We start from the raw sequence: 21,100 nt of genomic DNA on the forward strand, positions 1-21,100 counted from the left end.
GTAAAGATTTTTAAAAAGTTATAGGACATGTCATGTGAAAAAGGTTTTTGCCTTTTTGACCCTTCCATAATCACAGAATTTTTTTTTTTTTTCCCATGAGGAGCATTCTTCCTTCCTTATCAGCGGTGCCCTGGTTCTCTTTTTCTAAAAGATTCCCTTTGGAATTTTCCTTCCAAACAGCACAGCAAAGCAAAGTATTCCCACCTATGCACGGAGCATCTCAATTTATCATTAGAAGGTGCGTGGGGGGGAGGTAGTACCCTCATTATATTATTTTCCAGATCTTACCCCTTAGTGCGGTGACACTTTGGTGAATGGTCCATCCATTTGGTTGAGCATTTGTGAGATGTTTTGACAATATTCATGAGAGTCAAATATTCATACCTACACAAAACATGCTGCAATTCACCTTCGCTTGCTACCCTTCTTTCCATACACTAGTTTGGGGAGACTGACTAACATTGCGGGGTGCTACAGTTGCTAAACCTCCCCTTCTGGCTCACTACATCTGGCCCTGAAGACACATTCAGCCAGGAGACTTTCTGTCCTTCCCTCTGGAACTGAGGAAGGAAGGGTCAGAGAAACTACCAGAATGGGCACAGAGGCCATCCTCCTCTTACTGTCTGCACCACCCAACATCCCTGCCCTGGTGGGGAAGGCACGACCCACTCCAGAATTAAGCAGGTTCTTTCTTCCATAGTTCTTTTGTAGGTCATCCCTCTGGCTTCTTCGTGTTCTTTGATTCTGTGTTTTGTGTTCTTCACTCTAAACCAGAGCTCTAGCATCCTGAAGATTCAAAATTTGATTTTCTAAGTGTCTTGGGCTTCACCTTTTTTTATTGACTATTGATGTGGCTCTTTATTGTCAAGTGAAATTTTCTTAATGTGTTCACAACTCATGGGTACGGATTTACAGCACACAGGACCTTAATCACTCAGAGATTGTCACAGAATATTTCTGTGTATTGATCTGTAATCGGTTCCTCATCTTTTGCATCATCTTAATGGCATATTTTATTTTAATTATATTAACTATTTCCCTACTCCCAAGTGGAGACCTCTGTAATAAAGATTTTTCAGGGTTTGTATGTTTTATTTTAAAAAGCTGTGTATGCTGTAGGAACGATTCTTAATTAAAAGCACTAGATAATTTGGGACAACTGAGTTCAAGTCCTGACTTTTATATGTGGTTAGCTATCTAACATTTCTTAGCTGCCGTTTTGTTATTTTACAAGCAGATTTCCAAGGTACATTGAAGCTGTCAATTCTATCTGAAAACTTCCTTAATGTAGAAAAGGATAAACAGGATCTAGATATTGTCTTCCTGTGTGGTTGTCTTTCTGTTGAATTGGAGGCGGGTTGTGTATGTGGCTCATGACAATAGTGCTTTTGTTGAAAGCACTTCACAGAGGTGTGAAGAAAAACTCAAAATACAAGTAGTTCCAATTTTCAACAAAGCTCTTCAGTTTCTGAGTTCTTTGGCTGTCAGTGAGCAATTTGTGGTTTCTGAAGGAAATGATGTTGAATTAGGATGGTTTTATGTAATTTATCCCTGAGACCAGGGAAAATGCAGATGTTTTGTTATATTCCTGCTGGAGATTTTGGAAAGACATAAATCCTATGCCTAGAGCTTGACTTTGCTATATTAGCTCTGAACTTCATTTTTCCGTCTACCTCTTCCGTGTAAAGTAAAAATTTTGGATTCTTACCGGCTTTAGATAAACTTATAGGTTAGTGAAACATAGAGACTGAGAAATAGTAATTCTGAAGCTATTTTGGAGTTGTCAAATAATTTCAGTTGGGTAATATATATTACTGGCTAATTAATGATTGTGGACATTGGAAATGAGCAAAATATTGAATTATTTCTTTCTGTACTTCAAATGAAAAGGCTATTCGTTTAAGCAGAGAATTTTGATTTAGTAAATGGAATATTTATTTATTTATTTATTTATTTATTGAGACAGAGTCTCGCTCTGTTGCCCGGGCTAGTGTTGCCCGTGGCGTCAGCCTCACTCACAGCAACCTCAAACTCCTGGGCTCAAGCGATCCTCCTGCCTCAGCCTCCCAAGTAGCTGGGACTACAGGCATGCAGCACCACGCCCAGCTAATTTTTTCTATATATATATTTTTAGCTGTCCATATAATTCCTTTTTAATTTTAGTAGAGACGGGGTCTCGCTCTTGCTCAGGCTGGTTTCGAACTCCTGAGCTCAAACGATCCTCCCACCTCGGCCTCCCAGAGTGCTGGGATGACAGGTGTGAGCCACTGCGCCCGGCCTTTCCCACTGATTTTGTTCAGGTGTTTAAAATTTTCCCACTAATCTTTTAAACATACTAATTTATGTTTTAAGAGTAAATGCATTCATTTCCTGAAATAACCCAACAAGTATTATCCGTTCTTTGGTGCACTTTGCAGAAATATTTTACATGCTCGTGGGTAAATTCCTATATACCCCCCCAGCTGTTTTATACAAACAAAAATATACTATATACGTTGCTCTGTGCCTTGATTCTTAACGGTACATCTTGAAGGACGTTGTTTATAGGGCCCTGTATGGCTCTTCCATGATGTATTAACCAGTCTCTCATGGATGAGTCTTTGCATCGATCCTAATCTTTTGCTAACACAAGCAATTCTAAAGTAACTCTGAACATACCTTAAAAATGTTGTTTTGCATGTGTTCGGTATTTCTGCAGAGTAAACTTTTATATGTAATCAAGTGGCAGACAGATTTGTCATTTTGATCCATGGCCCAGTGGCTTCTTACGTGGTGGTAAGTAGTTTGAAGGGAAATCCTGGATGGCAGTGCCCACTCAGGGCTCTGGTGATTCCAAATCCAGAGTCTGATCTGTTGCTTAATTTTATATTAGGACGCTCTGATCTCGACCCTTTCCCAGGGAAACCCTCTGACTAGTCAGCGAAGGTCCGTCTGCTGCCATTTGTCATGTTTCCCCTCAGACCAGAGGCAGCTGGCTGACGTTGCGAGATGGGGTGAGCTCTGTCTATTTGCCGGGGTCTCCTTCTGGATTTCTGCCTATCAGTTGTCTTTTTCCTCAGAAACCAACATGACCTGGTAATCTAATCTGTCTGAATTGTCATTCTGTATCAACCTGGAGGACAGTAAGGAGTTGGCATTGCCACGGCCAAGATTTTCCATTTCTTCATGGCAACAAATAAATAATCGGTCCTCAAAGATAATAGAACATAGCCAAGATAGTTTGTCTTAAAAACGGTCAAAGTGGTATCAGTCACTGAGCACGACGATAGACAAATACTAGTAGCATGTGCCTGATGTGAGTGACAGTGCCTCCCTGGGACCCTGCCAGGGTAAATTAGGTGCAAAATATACTAGTTACTAAAAAATTGGTGTGTGACAAGGTAAAGAATTCAGTTAAGTAATATTAAATGCAAAGAAATTTTTTATTTTGCTACACTAAACCCTCTTTTTAAATTTTCTAATTTCATTACTTAATTACTAATGCATAATTAAAGAGACAATTATGGTCGTAATAGAATTCCTAGTAACATTTCTAATAAAGCCAGATTAAAGTAGTATGTTACAGCCCAGACATGATAAAGTACTAGGATGTGTGGTAACAATAGCGACAGGTATTTGTTTATTCCACATTATTTTGTGGAATTTTAATTTAAACTTAGCCTGCTGAAAACTGTTAAATCTACTTGTTATTCTTAATTCTGATGGAAGGAAAGAGATATGAATAATCAGAATGGTTTCTTAGCTTTAGAATGTAGCAACTGATTTTGGAGAACAGTCCCCCCCCCCAATTATATATTATTAGAAACCTTCCCTTTCTGCCATGCATTAGCTTTGGTACTACATCCTAGGGGAGTGCAAATTTGAGATTAAGGATTTGTCATAGGTAATTTGTATGTCAATAACCAAGTCAACTAAATTTTAAAACCAAGCACTTCATTTGGTCAATTATCTCTTTAACCATTCTTAATTTAATAATATAAATTCTCCAAAACTGATATTACTTTCCTGTAACATCATGAGATCACAAGGTTAGAATCGCCTTTTGTAGATGTTATTGACTTACTCTGAAATTTTAGGAACTGTGTCGTCACAGTTTAAATTTGTGCTAAGGTACACAAAAGGAAGGAACAATCAGGAGTTGTTGGATTTGTGCTTACTTTGCCAAAAACAATGTTGTTTTTCAAAAACCTTTAGCCTTGTTTTCATAAATCAGAGTTCTCAAATTCAGTTTCTAAGGAAAAGTCCCTAAATGGTCAAAAGTGTGTGTTGCTAAATTTACGGAAACTAACTCCATGGATGGGCTTTTCAGATATAAGCTTCCCACCACCCAAAATATTTTTCCAAAGCCTTTGGTACCTCCCATTTAATTTCAGTGTTAAGATTTTGCAGGTACTTGGTAATTCTCTGCCAAATGTTTATATGCCGACAAATAGCAAAGCTGTTGATCATTAATAGAAAAACACAAATTGCTGTTTATGCTTATTATATATATTTTTTAATGTACATAGGTGCTTAGAGTTGATTTTATATTACATGCATTTACTATGATAATAGTTTCTACTAGTTAAATTGTTCCCAGTCCACATGATTATATAAATATTTTACGTTGTTTCACATTGATAGTGATGGTTTCAAGGTCGTTTGTCCCTTAGATTGAGTTTTAAAATTATTTATGAATTAAAAGATTTATTGTATCTTGATGTCTATATATGCCTAAGAATTAAGACATTCCAATATATAGTTTCATTTCCTAAGGGAGAAGTGTTTTTTTGAAACGATTACTTTTTGGAAAGAAAAGTAGAAAATTATGGATAAACAATGTGTAGATCTGTTAAATGCCCTGGTCTCTAATCTTGCGTTAAGGCCTGATGAATTCTTCTGTATCTTTTATACTTATAAAGCAGTGCACTGAAAGTTGGGATCATCTAAATTCCTATTTAATAGGGTCTTGGGGCCCGTTGTCCTGGATGTTGGTGTTATAAATGTGCAGATTTGGATAGTTGTCTGTGAATAGTTTGCCAGGCTCAAATCAACTTTTTTGCCAATGAAAAATATAGCATGGAATTTAAGGTTGAGGTACGGAGAACTTTTAGAGTTATTTTTCTAGCTGATGATCAGGGTTGGGAGGTAGAAGTCAGTGCCAGGGAGGACATTTGCCTTTCATGCGTGTAGCCAGCGTGTGTCACCTGTAAAGTGGTCCATGTGTCATGCTGGGCTGCTGGCTTGAGGCTGTGTATCTGCAGTCTGAGTCGTGTGGTAACTGCATCAGCTGTCTTAGTCTGCAGCATTTTATTAGTTCCTTTCCAAAGTTCATACTTGGCCTACCATTTGGGCATTTTATAGTCCTCTACGGCAAATTAAACTATGCCCGAGAAAATAGGCATCCGTTTGGATAAGAGAAAGGCTCAGTTCCTTAAGGTTTCTTACCCCTTATTTTCTTTTAACGCTGTCCAAAGTGCAGGGTCAGCTCCAAATCCGTAAACCTGTGTTTAGCACTCAAGAAAGTGTAATCCTCCAATAGTTTAGTTTCTCGGGTTTGTATGAGTCACAATTTCGTCAAATCGTCAGAGTGCTTATTAATTTTAACCATGGGTAAAGTGCGTAATGTCACTGAGAACCCTCAGGTGAACTGAAGCAGTGGTGGTTAGGCGACTTGCAGGAGAGAGTTCTGGAGTTGTGGGCTGCAACCGGGTGGCTTTGCTGACGATGTTGCTTGTATTTACTACTGTGGCCATTGTATGATTACCAAGAGAAAATCAGACATATTTTTCTATATTTTGTGCTACTAGTGAATCCTATTTTTGTGCTTCTTGCAGGACATTTATTTTTGGCAACTTTCATAAAAATCGAAAATTTCCTTATCCATCAATAGAGAATGGACCCCAGAAACTTTTAAATCTACCCCAGGTTTAACACTGTTTTTCTTTTCTTTCTTTCTTTTTTTTTTTTTTCCTGAGACATGGTCTCACTCTGTTGCCTGGTTTAGAGTGCAGTGGTGTCATCATAGCTCACTGTAGTAACCTCAAAGTCCTGGGCTCAAGCGATCCTCCTGCCTCAGCCTCCCGAGTAGCTGGGACTACAGGCGCCACCATGCCTGGCTAATTTTTTCTGTTTTTTAAGTAAAGACAGGGTCTTGCTCTTGCTCAGGCTGGTCTCGAACTCCTGACCTCAAGCAATCCTCCCACCTCGGCCTCCCAGAGTGCTAGGATTACAGGCATGAGCCGTCACGCCCAGCCAACGTTGCTTGGATTTCAAATGCAGTTTTGTACAGTTTTAAAATGCAAATTTTAAAATGTGGGACATTGGCTAAAATTTCATGCTAGAGGTCTAACAGGGATACATATTGATACCATAACATTTACTAAATCTATGTATATCAAGGTTAATTTATGTTAAGTAGGAAAAATGTGACCCAACCTTAAAATAATATAAGAAGAAAATAAACCATACAAAACTGTTTGGCTGCTTTGTACGAATACAACTAGTTAGAACATGATGATGTTTGCTATTCTTTATTAAGTTGTTTTATCTTTCTTTAAAATATTTTTCCTGAAAGTTAAATGATTCAAAATTGGCATTTAAAGAGTATTAAAGAAATGATATCCTTTTATATGGTTTCCTTCTTATACATGACCATGGACATAACCAATTTTCCTTAATATGTGATCCAGAATGTAATTTGCTATTTATGCTTTGATTTATTTCTAGCTGTTTGCTTAGATGGTACCTGCTATATATTTTTTTCTATATTAAGAAATATGTCAACATCAAGATATGGTGAGTTCTTTAAAATTTAACAACAGAAACTGAACACTAACTTGCAAACCTAACCAACATGAAAAAAAAAATGTTTAGCGAGCAAATGTAATGTGTGCCTTTAACATACAGACCAATCATTCTGGATCAATAGTGAAATTACTGCTTCAATTGAATCAAATAGGACATAGAATTTTTTTTTTCTTGTGACAATTACCTAAAAGAAGACTCTGTTCACCTGATTTTAAGTTATACAAATAAATGCACAAATCATAAGTTAAAGTGGATATTTTATGTTTTAAAGAGGGCAGGAATTGATCAAGAAGAGAAGTAATAAAATCATCTCTTTCCTCACCTCTAAGATCTCTAGGCTGGTCAAACACTGACCATTATTAGCGTTTCAAGTTTCTTCCCTTTACTTTCATCAAACTGGGTTATTTATGTATCTTCAAGTTAAAGGGCTGAACTTTCACAGTAATTCTTGTTGCTATTGACAACCAAAGCAGCCATGCAAGAAGAAAATGCCCTGGAAGGGAAGAAAAAAAAAAAAAAAAACCTTAACATTTCCTCCCAAAGTTGGAGAGAAAAGGGAACAATATGTAAGAAACAGGTAAGTAAAGATATATCAATTTTAAAACGACCAGCCTTTCTTACTGATTGATTAAAAGTTTTAATTTTTTTCAGGTGTTTTGTCCAATACTCACTTAAATAAAAGGATACTGTCTCTAGGAATCAAAACATTAACATTCTGAAAACAAAAAATTGCAATAGAAGACACAGTGTCGCAAGAGGTCTGAAATATTTTAATTTAGAATTTCGACTATGGAAGAATAGCATAACTTCAATTATCGGTTAATATTTTTGTTACAAAGTGTTTTTAATAACAAAATGGTGACTAAAATACTACTATTTTAAACATGTCCTAGATTTTTTTTTTTTGTTTCAGAAAAGCACTGAAAGTTGAATATGTGTAAGTCTCCGGGAATGTAACAAGTTGATAAATACCCAAGTCCAGCCTCCTTACAGAGAAAAGATGTGGAATTTCTTTTTTTGGACATTTGTTTTGCAGCTTTCTACGTCTTAAGGCAGAGAATAGCCAGGATAAGGTGCCAGCTCAAAGGTTAGATGAACATATTTCTTGAAATAATTTTGGCTAATCTGTGTCTCAAAAGGCATAACTTCTAAATAATAACTTCACAAAGCTATAAACAAAACTTAACATTAGTTGTGCTTTTCAGTTGTTGTTTTGGAAAACTATAATAAGTCCCTTAGAGATGTGCTTATTCTGTGCATACTTATACTAAGTTAATTTTAATTCAGTTATTACATTAAACTTTTCCTTTTCAGTTTATAATTCCTTTCCTCTATTTTGTGAATCTAATAAATTGACCTCCATTCTAACCTAAAGGAGAGTTTACATTTTTAATACTTAAAGAAGCAAACATAAAAAACAAAGTCCACCAAATGAAATTACTAACACCAGCCTGTCATTAACCTGAAAGAATTATATTTTGTATTCGTTAATTCTCCATGGAACAATTCAGGTAAGAAATATTTTTACTGTATAAAATATACAAGCTATTATTAATATAATAGCACCCATGAGTATTCATGCTATTGTTCTGGTACATAAAGGGTTCCTTGTTTAAAATATTTTTGGCAGTGAATAAGGTCAATTAACAAATCACCCTGTGACACTTCAGTGAAAAACTTGGGTGAAATATGTGAAATTCTAATACTTAATGGAATTGGTGCCAAGAAGACAATATGCTTTAAACTGATTGATGAAAGATACTATCACATGTCATAGAATTTTAATTTAAGGTAGAGTCTTAATAAAAACATTTGGGAATAAAATTGGTAGTGCTAGAAATAAAAGTTAAGGAATTTCTTTGTTCAAGGAGACTTTGAAGCATCAAAGCGTCTGTGTTGTACAGTTACCTGCAGTTATAGGATTGAGTAGCAGAGCTGTGGCTGAGGGTTGGGGACAAGGAAAGAGTAGAATGTGTGCTTTGTCACCAACATCTCTGGGATTGGGACCTGTTTCTGTGACTCACCCGCTATGAGAAACCAGACATTTTAACTCTTCTGAGCTGCAATTTCCTCATCCTTAAACCTGCTTTGCAAGATTCTTGCTGGCCGTGAAGTGGATTGCTTCCCATAGGACAGTTGGTGATGAAGTTTGCTGTTTTGGGTACTAATACAACTAGTTAGAACACGATGATGTCTGCTATTCTTTATGATTGTTGCTTTATCTTTGTTTAAAATATTTTTCCTGAAAGTTGAATGACTCAAAGTTGGCATTTTAAGTCATCAATATATAGATAGACGATAGATAGAATACAATATGTAGAATACAAATGGAGAGCTCTGAGCTGTGTTTTACCGGGTGCATCATAGGATCCATAATACAGCATGTTTTAAAATACATTTTGTTTACCATGCCCATCCTTGGGAAGTAAATATCAACTGGAAGTAGAAAACTTTTCCAATTATTCATTTCTAAAATAAAAGCTTTGACTGGGGTAGCCGTCTGTGCTTCTGAACCGTTTCTTTCCCATTTCTCTAGTAACATCCGTCCCCAGACCCCCATGTGGAACTGTATTGGGTATCTGAAATTGTTTGCCCTTGGACAAGGAACGGGCAAGAAATAGAATTGAATGGTGGAGACAGGGTTTAGAGTCGTTGTGATGTATCCGCCAGTCATCTGAGAGCTTGCTAGCTGCAGGGAGCTCAGTTAGGTGCTGGGGAGATACGAAGACAGACCAGGGACCTTTAATTTTGAGGACATGAACGACGGCTGGCTCTGACTCCTTCTGTGATTCTGAAATAAGAAAGGGTTGGGGATAAAGCCTGGAGGGAGTTCAGGGTAAGAATCACTCCCTGCTCCGAGGATCGAGGAGGACTTTGTGGACTCAAGGGTGTTGAGTGGATGCGTTCGTTCAACAGAGATTTGTCGAGCCCTGTGACCGCCGGATCCGGGTCAGCCACTGCGGGTGTCACCCGGGTAAAACGAAGCTCTGGGCATTCATGTCACTCACTGTCATGTTGGAGGCACACAGGTGACGGTACTGCTGGGTGAAAGGCATGCTTTGGTACCGGTGTGTTTGGCATAGGGTCCTGTTGGAGGGTCTCAGGGGACAGTACCCCAGACCAGGAGTGACGGAGTTGTCACCACCCGACTGGGTCCTGAGGGATGGGTCGGTCAAGGATGGGACAGCCGGGGTGACAGAAAAATGCATGGAAACCTCAGATGCCGGCATGAGGGGCACGTTCCAGGATTGGGGTGAGAACCTCCATGCGGAGCGGGGTGTATGCTTGAAGTGCATCTGATGAGCCGTGTGGCGGGAGAAGTAGGAGCGGGAAACTCATGGAAAGGCCTTTGATGTCATAGTGAATCGATGAGGCTTCATCTCAAAGTTGTAGAGAAACATTGCAAAGATTTGAAGCAGTGAAGTCGCCTAATATTCTGAACGTTATAACCTGGTGCTCATGGGTCAGATCTAATAACCTGGTTGGATTTAGTTTTGCTTGGCGTGTTTTAGCAAATCTTTTTGAAATGCACGTAGTTGCCAGTGTTACACGGGGATCGTGGATATCAGGCTTTGCTGAAAAATCGGTAGCCCTGCATTCTGCAAGGAGTCTGTGGGCTGGAGCTTCGTAAGAAGCCGCCCATGGGGCAGAAGCAGGTTCACCGTGGGGCTCGCTGCTTTCGGGGTGAATGCCTTGGACCCGGAGGCATTTGGGGTCGAGGCTGATTCTGAACTTCCTCATTGGCGATTGGGAGAATAATTATTTGAGGCTCAGGACTGGAGGCCCCTACAGTCAGCCCGATGCAAAACTGAGCTTGGTTTCCAGTAGTGATGGTGGGAACAAAGAGAGGGACAGGGGTCGAAATACACTAAAAAGGAAGGACGGAGGGGCTTGCAGCATCGGGCAGCAGGGGGGAGCAGGGCTTCAGCAGACAGACCCAGTGTCCTGCGAGCTGTGGTTTCGAGAGACGTCCCCGACCTTTCTGAGCAGTAGCTTCTTTTCTGAGATAAAATGGAGGTAAGAGTCCTATCTTGCAGGATTTTTCATGAGGACGAAATGAGACAATACAAAGCATTTAGCTTAGTAACCGGCTCACAGTCGCGTTTAATAAAATGGTGGTGGTGGTGGTGGTGGCTGTGCAGAGTGAAGACGTGTCATCAAGGAAGATGCCCAAGTTTCTAGAATGTTCTTTGGTGAGCTGGAGCACACGGGAGAAGGTGCAGATGATGACTGTGAGTTTGGCTGTGCTGAATCTGCTGCGAGACTCGGCAGTGCAGAGGTTGGGCACGTGGCGGATTCCGGGGTGAGCTCCGCGTGGGGGGGCGAGGACTGTGACTTGATTTCTTTAGGACACACTGTCCCACGCCAACCAACCTTCCTTCCCCTTTGTCGGCCTCAGTCGACATTGATAATTGCCTCTGCCACCCCCACGGAGGAACAGCTTGAACCAGTGGAATAAGAATGTGGGAATAGTTAAAATACTATGCTCTACGTCCTATTGTGTGAAGTTCTTGGGCAAGATTAGCTCTAGTTCACTCCTTTGGCCTACAGAAAGTAATAATTCCACATTTGTTTATATCAAGGGCTAAAAAAAAAAAAAGCATCCTCTATAAACATAGTATCTTTCCCCCACTGTGGTTGGCTTTTTCTGTTTCATGTCGCCACCTGTCCTAACGCCGAGCAAATATTGGACTGAAAGTGAATCATGGTTAGAAATGAATGAGCACGTTTATTTTTGGGGGTTTGGATTCTCTCCTAAGTCAATGACTGAAAGTCAGCTCTGCTGTCAGTCCTAGCTCGAGTGCCGTGTCCCCCCAATCCGTCCCCCACTTTCACAGCAGGAAACATCTCTCTTCTCTGCGTTCTATGCTAATGCTTTTGTGGCACCTGCCTCCTGCCACCCTGCATGGTGGGTCTGTCATTTGTGCTGCCAGACTGTTGGTTCCATGGCGACAGGGACCCTGTCTCAGATGTCTTCACACCCAGCGTAACAGCATCTTCACCACGGAGCTCTCCTCCCTGAGTGCAGTGCAGCGTACTTTTAAAAATGTAAGGGAGCCGGGCGTGGTGGCTCACGCCTGTCATCCCAGCACTCTGGGAGGCCGAGGCGGGAGGATCGCTCGAGGTCAGGAGTTCGAGACCAGCCTGAGCAAGAGCGAGACCCCATCTCTACCAAAAATAGAAAGAAATTAGCCAAAACAACTATAATATATAGAAAATATTAGCTGGGCATGGTGGCGTGTACCTGTAGTCACAGCTACTTGGGAGGCTGAGGAAGGAGGATCGCTTGAGCCCAGGAGTTTGAGGTTGCTGTGAGCGAGGCTGACGCCACGGCACTCTAGCCCGGCGGGCAACAGAGCGAGACTCTGTCTCCCCAAAAAAAAAAAAAAAGAATATTACACAGGTGATGATATGTTATTCCCATTGCACATAATGTCAATTTGTCCCATTACTGGTGACGCTGAGTTTGATCACTTGATCAAGGTGATGTCCTGTAGATTTCTGCCCGGGAAGGGCACCTTGTTTTCCTCGTAACCAGTGAGTGAGCTGGGGGTTGACACACTGAGACTGTTCGAATATCCTGCTCCACAATGAGCTTTCATCCAATGAAAGTTTAAACATTTATGGATAATCTTTCCTCAAATTAGTTATTCATATTTCAGTGGCGGTTGTAAAATTGTGTTTTCAGATGTTGTCATTCCTTCTACAAGTTAGGAGTCCTTCTGTAAGAAGAAGCTCAGTCCTCTTCTGTTTTAGAATCACTTTGGAGCCATAGATTCTTTTATTGTTCAGTTGTTATCAGTAACTGTCACTATTCTTGATGCTCGGAGGACCCCGTACCTGGCCCGTGGAACTCCCCTAAGCCAGCTTCAGTATCCTTTGCACATATCTCTGCCATTCTTGGAATGTGTATATTTGCTTTTTGCCTTAAGAAACACACACCATGCCCTAGTCATGATTCCTGTTATTGGGGAATGATTTTTAGAAACAAAGATCTGGGTGCTAGGTGCACTCATTGCTACTGTTACCCAACTTAAAGAAACAAAAACAAAAACAAAAAAGCCTTACTCACATTTCCAAATAAATAGTAACACTTTCTTATGTGTTCTTAAAATCTTATTTGGCATTACTCTAAATTCCATTCTAGCACAATGAAAACAGAAAGAAAAAGTTAAAATTCCAAGCAAACTGCAAATGGCAATAGAGCTCGGAGGAAGACTTTTTTAAGTAGAAAAGGGATAGTGCTTTATTAGGACAAATAAAAGCTGGCTTCAGATGCCAAAATGTAGATGCAGCCACTTATAGGTTTGGGGCTACTTCAGGAGTTAAAAGTTAAATAGAGATGAAATAGATACTTGAGAAATGTGTCAGAATTGGATGATCCCAAAGACAAAAATAAAGTAAGTTATTGTCAGACAGCTCTTGGGAGACAACATTATGGGGACCAGAAACCCTTATTTATTTTGATGTGCTCTCAATTACCATTGACTGGTTGACCTTAACTATTTGCCTATCATTCATGATTGAAGTTCTTTTTTTTTTTTTTTTTTTTTTTTGAGACAGAGTCTCACTTTGTCACCCGGGCTAGAGTCCCGTGGCGTCAGCCTCACTCACAGCAACCTCAAACTCCTGGGCTGAAGCGATCCTCCTGCCTCAGCCTCCCGAGTAGCTGGACTACAGGCATGTGCCACCATGCCCGCCTAATTTTTTCTATATATTTTTTAGTTGTCTGGCTAATTTCTTTCTATTTTTTTAGTAGAGAGGAGGTCTCGCTCTTGCTCAGGCTGGTCTCGAACTCCTGAGCTCAAGCGATCCACCCACTTCGGCCTCCCAGAGTGCTAGGATTACTAGCCACGTGAGCCACCACACCCGGCCTAAAGTTCTTAATTACCATAATGTTAAATAAAATGTGAAGCCTAAATAAAAAAAAAATAAATAAGTTTAGCTGTAGCAATGCTTCGAAAGGGATAACAGTTCTGTCCTTCAGTAGTGGCTCAGGATCCAACATCTGTAACCAAACAAGCAACAGGGTGGAGAGATTATTTTATTTTGAAATATTCTGGCAGGGTTACTTTCGTTTTCTTAAATTATATATTGTGTTCTTAATTGCAACTTTTCCTCCCTGGAAGTGTAACTTTAAATACTTTTATGCTTTTCTCTACCCCTCCGGTCCTTTCTCGCTTAGCATTTTACTATTGATATCATCTTACTCTTCTGCCTTCCAAATACGCTTGACATGCTGGTCTTTCCGGTCTTTTTCTGACCCCTCAGATCCTGGAACTGAGATAAGAAATGTTTATTGAAACTGGGTCAAGTCACTTAATCTTCTGCGTTTTCGCTGGTTCGTTGGTAAAATGAAGACAACGTCTGCCTCTCTCCTGCCTCAATCTGGATGTCGTGAGGATGGATTCAGTTAGTCACGTAAAGTGGTTTTGAGTTCCGTGTCCAGGAGAGGTATTTAATCGTGTTTTATGGCCATAACAATCAGGGACACTTTTATTCAGTTCTTGTGGCAGCAGGAACTGAATAGCCATTTCCAAGGCCAGTGACTATTTAGAAAGGATATTCCTCATCATCTTTTCTTGTTCCCCCCGGGTGAATTTCTCCATATCTGAATTCTGTGTAGCTGGTAGGTGTAAGGAGCCATCCTTGAAAGCCCCCAGTTTTGTGTCTCTTTATCCTTCTGCCCTCCGCTTGTGGCTCCTGTGTCCCATTTGTGTCTAAGTCACAAAGCCTGGAGGACAAGGTTCTTTGTTCTGCTTTTAGAAGTGCCAGGCCTGAATAACAACGTGATCTAGATTGCAGAAATTACGAATGATTTTCTGGACTCTAAAGGCAAGGCGATCTTATTTATGATAAGAAAATCATCCTCACATTACTAACGACTACTGAGGTCGGGTTGACTTTTTCCTTGTCACTTTCCAGAGCTGCTATCTGCTTGGGCATCTCAACAGTGTCATCATTTTTCACCTGTTAGCACGTGACTCCCAGCGCGATGAGCTTACCTACCAAATATTGCAGAACCGATGCGGGCGTGTGAGTTTTCCCCGACTTATTCGATTGCTCACTACCTCTGCCAGAGTTAGAAAGTAGCGTCCGGCTCTCAGAACTCGAGTTACATCGGTTAGGATGGATTTTTAAGAGTGAAATTTTAGATTGCGGTCAGACAGGAGAGGCCTGGGCATGTGACACTGAAGAGCTGTGTTTGCTTTGCCAGTCGAGACTTGTTGCTTTTTTCTAGTTAAAACAGTGACTGAGAGGTTATTTTAAGGACGCTTTTGGAGATTAGGCTGCAGGAATGTCAGAGTGTAAATTCTGAGCATGACTTCTCATCTGGGCTTCATTCTGGCAGCGGGTTGGGGGGCAGAATAGCTGTCATTCGTAGATTATCTGCGATCTTTACCTGGCCTTTATTTAAACTTTATTAAGCTGCTTAACGTTATGTGGATGCCGGAGACAGTGCACCACCAAATATAGCTCAAAATTCTTGTTCCTGAGCCACGGGAGGGTCAGAGAAGCAATGCTGACTTTTGTGATGAACCTGTAGAACCCGCAGACACGCTGTTTCCTCCAGATCGGGGACTCAAGTGCATCCTCTGCTTTGGATGCTTTAGAAGACTGCTATGAAATGGACCACTGAAATGGATCATTTATCGTTTTTCCTTTTTGGGGGGATGAGCTGCTATTCACGAGTTAAGGAGGTTGCAAAGCCGGTTCGCGCTGGCCCCTGACAGCTCGCCTCACCGTGGAGTGAGTCATCAGGTGGGCTGGTTAACGCAGAAGTTGGGAGTTACTTTTCTCTAGTTTTGAAATGGGCGTGGACCTTGTAATTTAGTTACTTAGATGCAGAAATGAAGTTGTTTTGCAGTTTTGTGAGTAAATGGTACTGTAGGTACAAAATGCGTTTGACAAGTTTTATTTCTGTGCTAGGATCTGCTCGTAACATTTCCATCCTAAGTTCACGTCCAAAAAAAAACCTTTGCTGGCTTGATACTAAACACAGACTAAGTCCGGATTCCGTAGCCTCGTGCTCAAAAACAGTCAGGAGGTGTATTTGGCTGCAAGTCGTAATAATAATGATGACACAAAGAACAGTGCTCGAAATTGCTAGGGTGGTGATTTACGGTTAATATTATGGCTTCTCGCTCTGCCCTCTTCCCATTCTCGAGATAGCCTCGTGGTCATAAAGAGGCCACTGTAGCTCAGCCATCACCTCCGTGTCCCAGGCAAGAAGAGAGGAAGGCTTCATCATCAGCACTCTTTTGATGTGGCATCCAAAAGTTCCACCTAATTACTTCTGCCTTCATACCACGTAGCCAGAATTTAGTCACTTGGCTGCCTGTATGTGCCAAGGAGCATAGGAAATGTAGCCTTACATTGCTAACTCATCCCACACTCAGAAAAATAAAAATAAAAATGAATTATTCTGTATTAAAGCAGAAGGGAAAATAGACATTGGTAAGAAGCCACTGGCCTTCTATGATCTGCCTTAGCCTTTCTTTCGATCTCCTCTGTTTTAACACAGTAACTGCTGTGTGAGTTGTATTTCACTCACGCCAGTTTTGAGCCGGGAGCCTTGTGAAGCATGTGTAACTCACACGTGTCTCTTCACCTTGGGAGCCGCAAGAACTATTTTTCAAGTTGCATATAACTCAGGCACAGAAAACAATAAAACATAAATTTTTCACTAAATTAGAAAGGATTATTTTGTTTTTGAAGTTTTTATTCTGTTTTCATAATAAAACACTGTGGCACCAGGGAAAGATTTTGTGTTTTCTAGTGCGGCAGTCAGCGTGTTAAGCGCTTTATACTGTAGTCGCACAAGAACACTTTGCGCTCCCTGAGAATCCGCTTTTCCACCTCCCCCCACTCTGCTCATATTCTGAAGGTCTTTTGTCTCCCATCCCAACTGCTCGCATCTCCAACACAGAGTTCAGATCGTAGTTTAGATACTGGGACCAGCAGTCACAGTTGTTCCCACCCTCCTTTGTTAATTCATCTCCCTATCACGGCCCTTGTCACTGTTTAGTCAACGCGTTACAGTTGGACAGTTAATATTTCATATCCCCTGCGACGTTCTCATCCCCCCCTCCCGCCTAGCATAACACATTGTAGCGCATGTTGGCTACATGTTTACTGAATTCCATTCCAGACTTAATGCCAGCAAGATGCTAGGAGGAAGTCCTTTTGTGCAACAGGTTCCCAAAGGGTTTTCTTTTAGTAAGGAGGAAAAAGTTGATTCTATCAACTTTATGAGTTACCCTATCATGTTTAGTAGCCACTGGCTAATCTGAGGGTTGTTGGTTGCTTCGGGGAACAGTCTGTCGGCTGGAAATGCAAACAGCTGTTTTGAGATACTGACTCCCTAAACGAGGAGGAAACATTAACCATCTTGGCCTCTCGGAATGTGTGCATATGACGTGCCCAGGATTAGGGGACTCTGCTGAGAACAAACAACAAAAAAGGAGTGGGGGCAGTAAAAACTTTTGTTCCTATAAAGCCCCTGAAAGTCCTATAAACCGATGGTCACTAAGCCGGTCAGGGAGTCGAAAGACTATGTAGCCCAAGGGCCTCAGGTTTAACTGTTTCATAAAGTATCCTACATAATTTTTTTCATGTTTTTAAGTGGTGTTTTCTAAATGACTTTCTCATGTCTTTAGAGATATTTTCAAATTCTAATTAACGAGAGGATTATTACCCCTGGACTTGCATTTAAAATGATTTTGAGATGTTTACTTTTTTTTTTTTAAATATGGCATTCTGTGTGCCGCAGTGATACTTGGTTATTCGGGTTGTAGTCGTATATGAATGTTAAGATTTAGGCCCAGCGCGGTGGCTCATGCCTGTGATCCTGGCACTCTGGGAGGCCGAGGCAGGAGGATCGTTTGAGCTCAGAGGTTCGAGACCAGCCTCAGCAAGACCGAGACCCCGTCTCTACTAAAAATAGAAAGAAATTAGCTGGGACAACTAAAAATATATATAGAAAAAATTAGCTGGGCATGGTGGCACATGCCTGTAGTCCCAGCTACTCGGGAGGCTGAGGCAGGAGGATCGCTTGAGCCCAGGAGTTTGAGGTTGCTGTGAGCGAGGCTGACGCCATGGCACTCTAGCCTGGGTGACAAAGTGAGACTCTGTCTCAAAAAAAAAAAAAAGATTTAGGGAATGTCTTTTTTTTAGATGAAAAAAATTTTTAAATTGTATATTTTGGTTATGGGGCCTGAAACTTACATAACAGTAGCGTCTTTCCGGGACTTGTTTTAAAAACTGTGTATAAGCCACCCGCCAGGTGGACAGCTGACTGATGAGTAATATTGGAAGGCCCGCCTAGAAAATTCATTTCTGTTCACAGACCTGAACAAAGTTGTGTCCCTTGGAATGTCATGCCTCGTCTAAAATCAGAATTTCAGAATTTTGCGGGTGCATTTCTCTACCATTTACACGCCACTCATTTTTTGCTTTCTGCAACCTTTTTAATCAAACACCTCCCGAGCAGCCCTGTCTAAGCATTAGTCTCGGGGCAGGGTCCAACTGGGACGACAAATAAACCTGGAAGTAAAAGTAGCAAATAAGCCCCGTGGAATGCAGGTGAGCAAGGGAAGGTAGAAAACAACAGAAATAACATGCACATTAGTTTTGCGGGAATGTTAGATTTTTAAAGGAAATGCGGTTTGAGGATTGCAAGAGAGGAAACCGGGAGCATGTCCCAGAGTGGAAAACAGCCCGGGTGAACGCAGGAAGGAAGAGGTGTCAGGGGCTTTGAAATCCAGGGTCGCTGTTGACGTCCTTCCCCGGGGTCTCCGAGGCCTGTCTGCCCCTCCCTCGGTGGCAATTGAGGCCCATCTCTTGCTGTCGCCAACACAAATCACGCCTTCCTCGTGTCGGGCCTGAACGATTTCTCTGGGCTTCTGACTGCTCTCTGTGCCTCTAGACGCTTTCCGGCCCATCCTACGTGTCATCCCCACGCCAGTGTTCCCAGAGCGTTGACTTTCATCAGGTAATGCCCTTGATGACGATAAACTTCCAGAAATGCCCCGTTTCCTGCAGATAAAGCGCATCTGCCTCAGTCTGAAATTTAGGGAACCTCGTCCTCTGATAGCGCTCACCTGTGATTGCTTCTCACTCTTCCACCAGCGTGCACCCACCTCTTCGGCTCATCCAGCCTCCCGAGTGTCCCCTGGTTGAATGACGAGTGTCCCCTGGTTGAATGACAGTCTACGTCGCTCTTCTCCCCGGCGATCTGCTCCCTTCTCTGCCTGCCCAAGCCTCAAGACCTGACACACGCCTCTACCTTTCTGTGCAACTCTAGGTGGATTTGCTTGTGCGATGATTTCTTCACGAATTTCGTATGTGCCCCCCGTTTTGCTCATAAGCACTGGCTTGCATTAGAAACAGGTGGTGGTTTTGCCTCTTCCTCTAGATTGTAGGGTGCTTGAGACCAGTGGTTGTGCCCTGCGGTTGTTTTTCATCTGTGGTAGTACCCGGCATCGCGACACGCACGTAGCTGCTGCAGAGCAAGGTTTCTCCCTCTGGCACCGTGACGTTTTGGGGCTGGGTAGTTCGTGGAGGTGCTGGGTTCTCTGAGCATTGTAGGATGTTTAGTGGCGTCCTTGGCCTCTACCCACCGGATGCCAGTTGCACCCCCCACCCAACCAACCAAATGTCTCTAGACATTGCCAGGTGTGTCCCCAAGGGGCAAAAATGTACCCCCACTTGAAAACCCCTGGTATGGAATAAATTCCAATTAGACGGTGAAAATATTTGAGTGATGATTTATAGCATTTTGTGGTCTTGGGGGAAGTGGAACTCAGTGGATGAAACAGAATAAATACCAAACTGAGAACTTTCTATTTGCTATGACAGGACGTAGAAAGGCCATTCTGGATTAGACAGCAATTGTGACGACTCTTCAAGCTAGGACACAGCATGACGACAGAAATACCCTTGAATCAAAGTTCTCAAAAATAATGTTTTAGTTTTTGTTTCATTTTGAATCGTCTCCTACCTAGAAATACCATTTCTAATAAAATAAGTATTTTATTGTTGAATTGGAAATTTATCTGGATTTCATACACACCCAGTATCTTTGGGTGAAAAAAAGACTATTTTAAGGGTATCAGAGAATGAGTTTGAAATTATTGGTGCGAATTATTGTAAATTTATAACTAAATACAAATATCGGTTATGTTTATGCATAATTTTACCTATCTTTTTTTCTTTTTTTGGACGATTTGATTATCGTCCTCAAGTTTAGGAAATTTTTCAGCTCCAAGTGATACACACACATGCACACATGCACACACATGTAACGTGTGTGTGTGTGTAGTGTAGACAGTGACTATAAGAAACAGTGATTTTTGTATATTTCTGCTACTTCATTATAAAGTCTAATTTTTTCCTTTTACTATCAGGCTAGTACTCATGACATCAGTGCTGTATGGCTGGTGTTCTGCTAACCTAGGGATAACGCGGTGACATCCTTTTTTCACAGCTATCTGCCAACCGCGGTGCAAACATGGTGAATGCATCGGGCCAAATAAGTGCAAGTGTCACCCTGGATATGCTGGAAAAACCTGCAGTCAAGGTAGGAGGAAGGCCCGACGTAAATACACAATCCTAACCCACCTCCTCTATTCCCTCCCAAACCACTTTCCATTGATATTGTCCCTAAATATGTGAGCTACCAATGCGCTGATAGATAAAAATACAGTGACGGTAAATGTTGTAAAATTTATTTTAACAAAGGACAATTAAACAGGTTTTGTCCCCTGATTCTCTGATGGTGCCTAGAATGGATTTCCAGGAAGAGGATCATCAGTCCTGTAGAAGCCTCCGCTGCTCCTGTTCTTCCACTAACCAGCTGGGAGGCCCCGGGCAGAATCTTAACCCCCTCAGCCCCCAGTCACCTCTCTCCTTTCATGCCAGGGCTCAGACAGGGGCTCTGACTTGAAATTTGGAGGTTCCTTCCAACCCTGAGCCCTTTGATTCTGTGATTAAATCTCCCTGCTGCTGCTGACCCATCTGGAATGTTTCTCTGAGAAATAAAAAAGTCAATTAATGTAGCAAGTGATTTAAAAAAAAAAAATCAGCATCAGTTTATAAAAGCAAACATTTACCCAGCATTCATAGTGTCCCAGGTATTTTGCATATATTATCCATTTGCATCCTTACAACACTACGAGGTAGAGTGTTATTTATTATAATTAAGGTATAAATAACATATTAATTATTATTCCATTTTTCACTTAGACTGAAGCTCAGGGATGTAAAGTGTCTTGCCCAAGTTCACAGAATTAATTGGTGAAAGAGCTAG

General features: G+C 41.3%; 1 protein-coding gene across 7 annotated transcripts in view; it reads left to right on the plus strand.

Moving 5' to 3' along the window:
• Positions 1-21,100, plus strand: part of NPNT (nephronectin) — a 58,874-nt gene that overhangs the window by 5,082 nt on the left and 32,692 nt on the right. For 4 of the 7 annotated variants that reach the window (XM_045537406.1, XM_045537408.1, XM_045537409.1 and 1 more), the window contains exons 3-4: positions 7,826-7,876; positions 20,279-20,371. In XM_045537406.1, the coding sequence (XP_045393362.1) occupies positions 7,826-7,876; positions 20,279-20,371 (144 nt within the window). Of the gene's footprint in view, positions 1-6,714; positions 6,778-7,825; positions 7,877-20,278; positions 20,372-21,100 lie in introns of those variants that run through there. The other 3 variants (XM_045537413.1, XM_045537407.1, XM_045537411.1) reach the window with 2 other exon arrangements.

The sequence above is a fragment of the Lemur catta genome, chromosome 26 (genome assembly GCF_020740605.2).
Source record: "Lemur catta isolate mLemCat1 chromosome 26, mLemCat1.pri, whole genome shotgun sequence".
NCBI lineage: Eukaryota > Metazoa > Chordata > Mammalia > Primates > Lemuridae > Lemur > Lemur catta.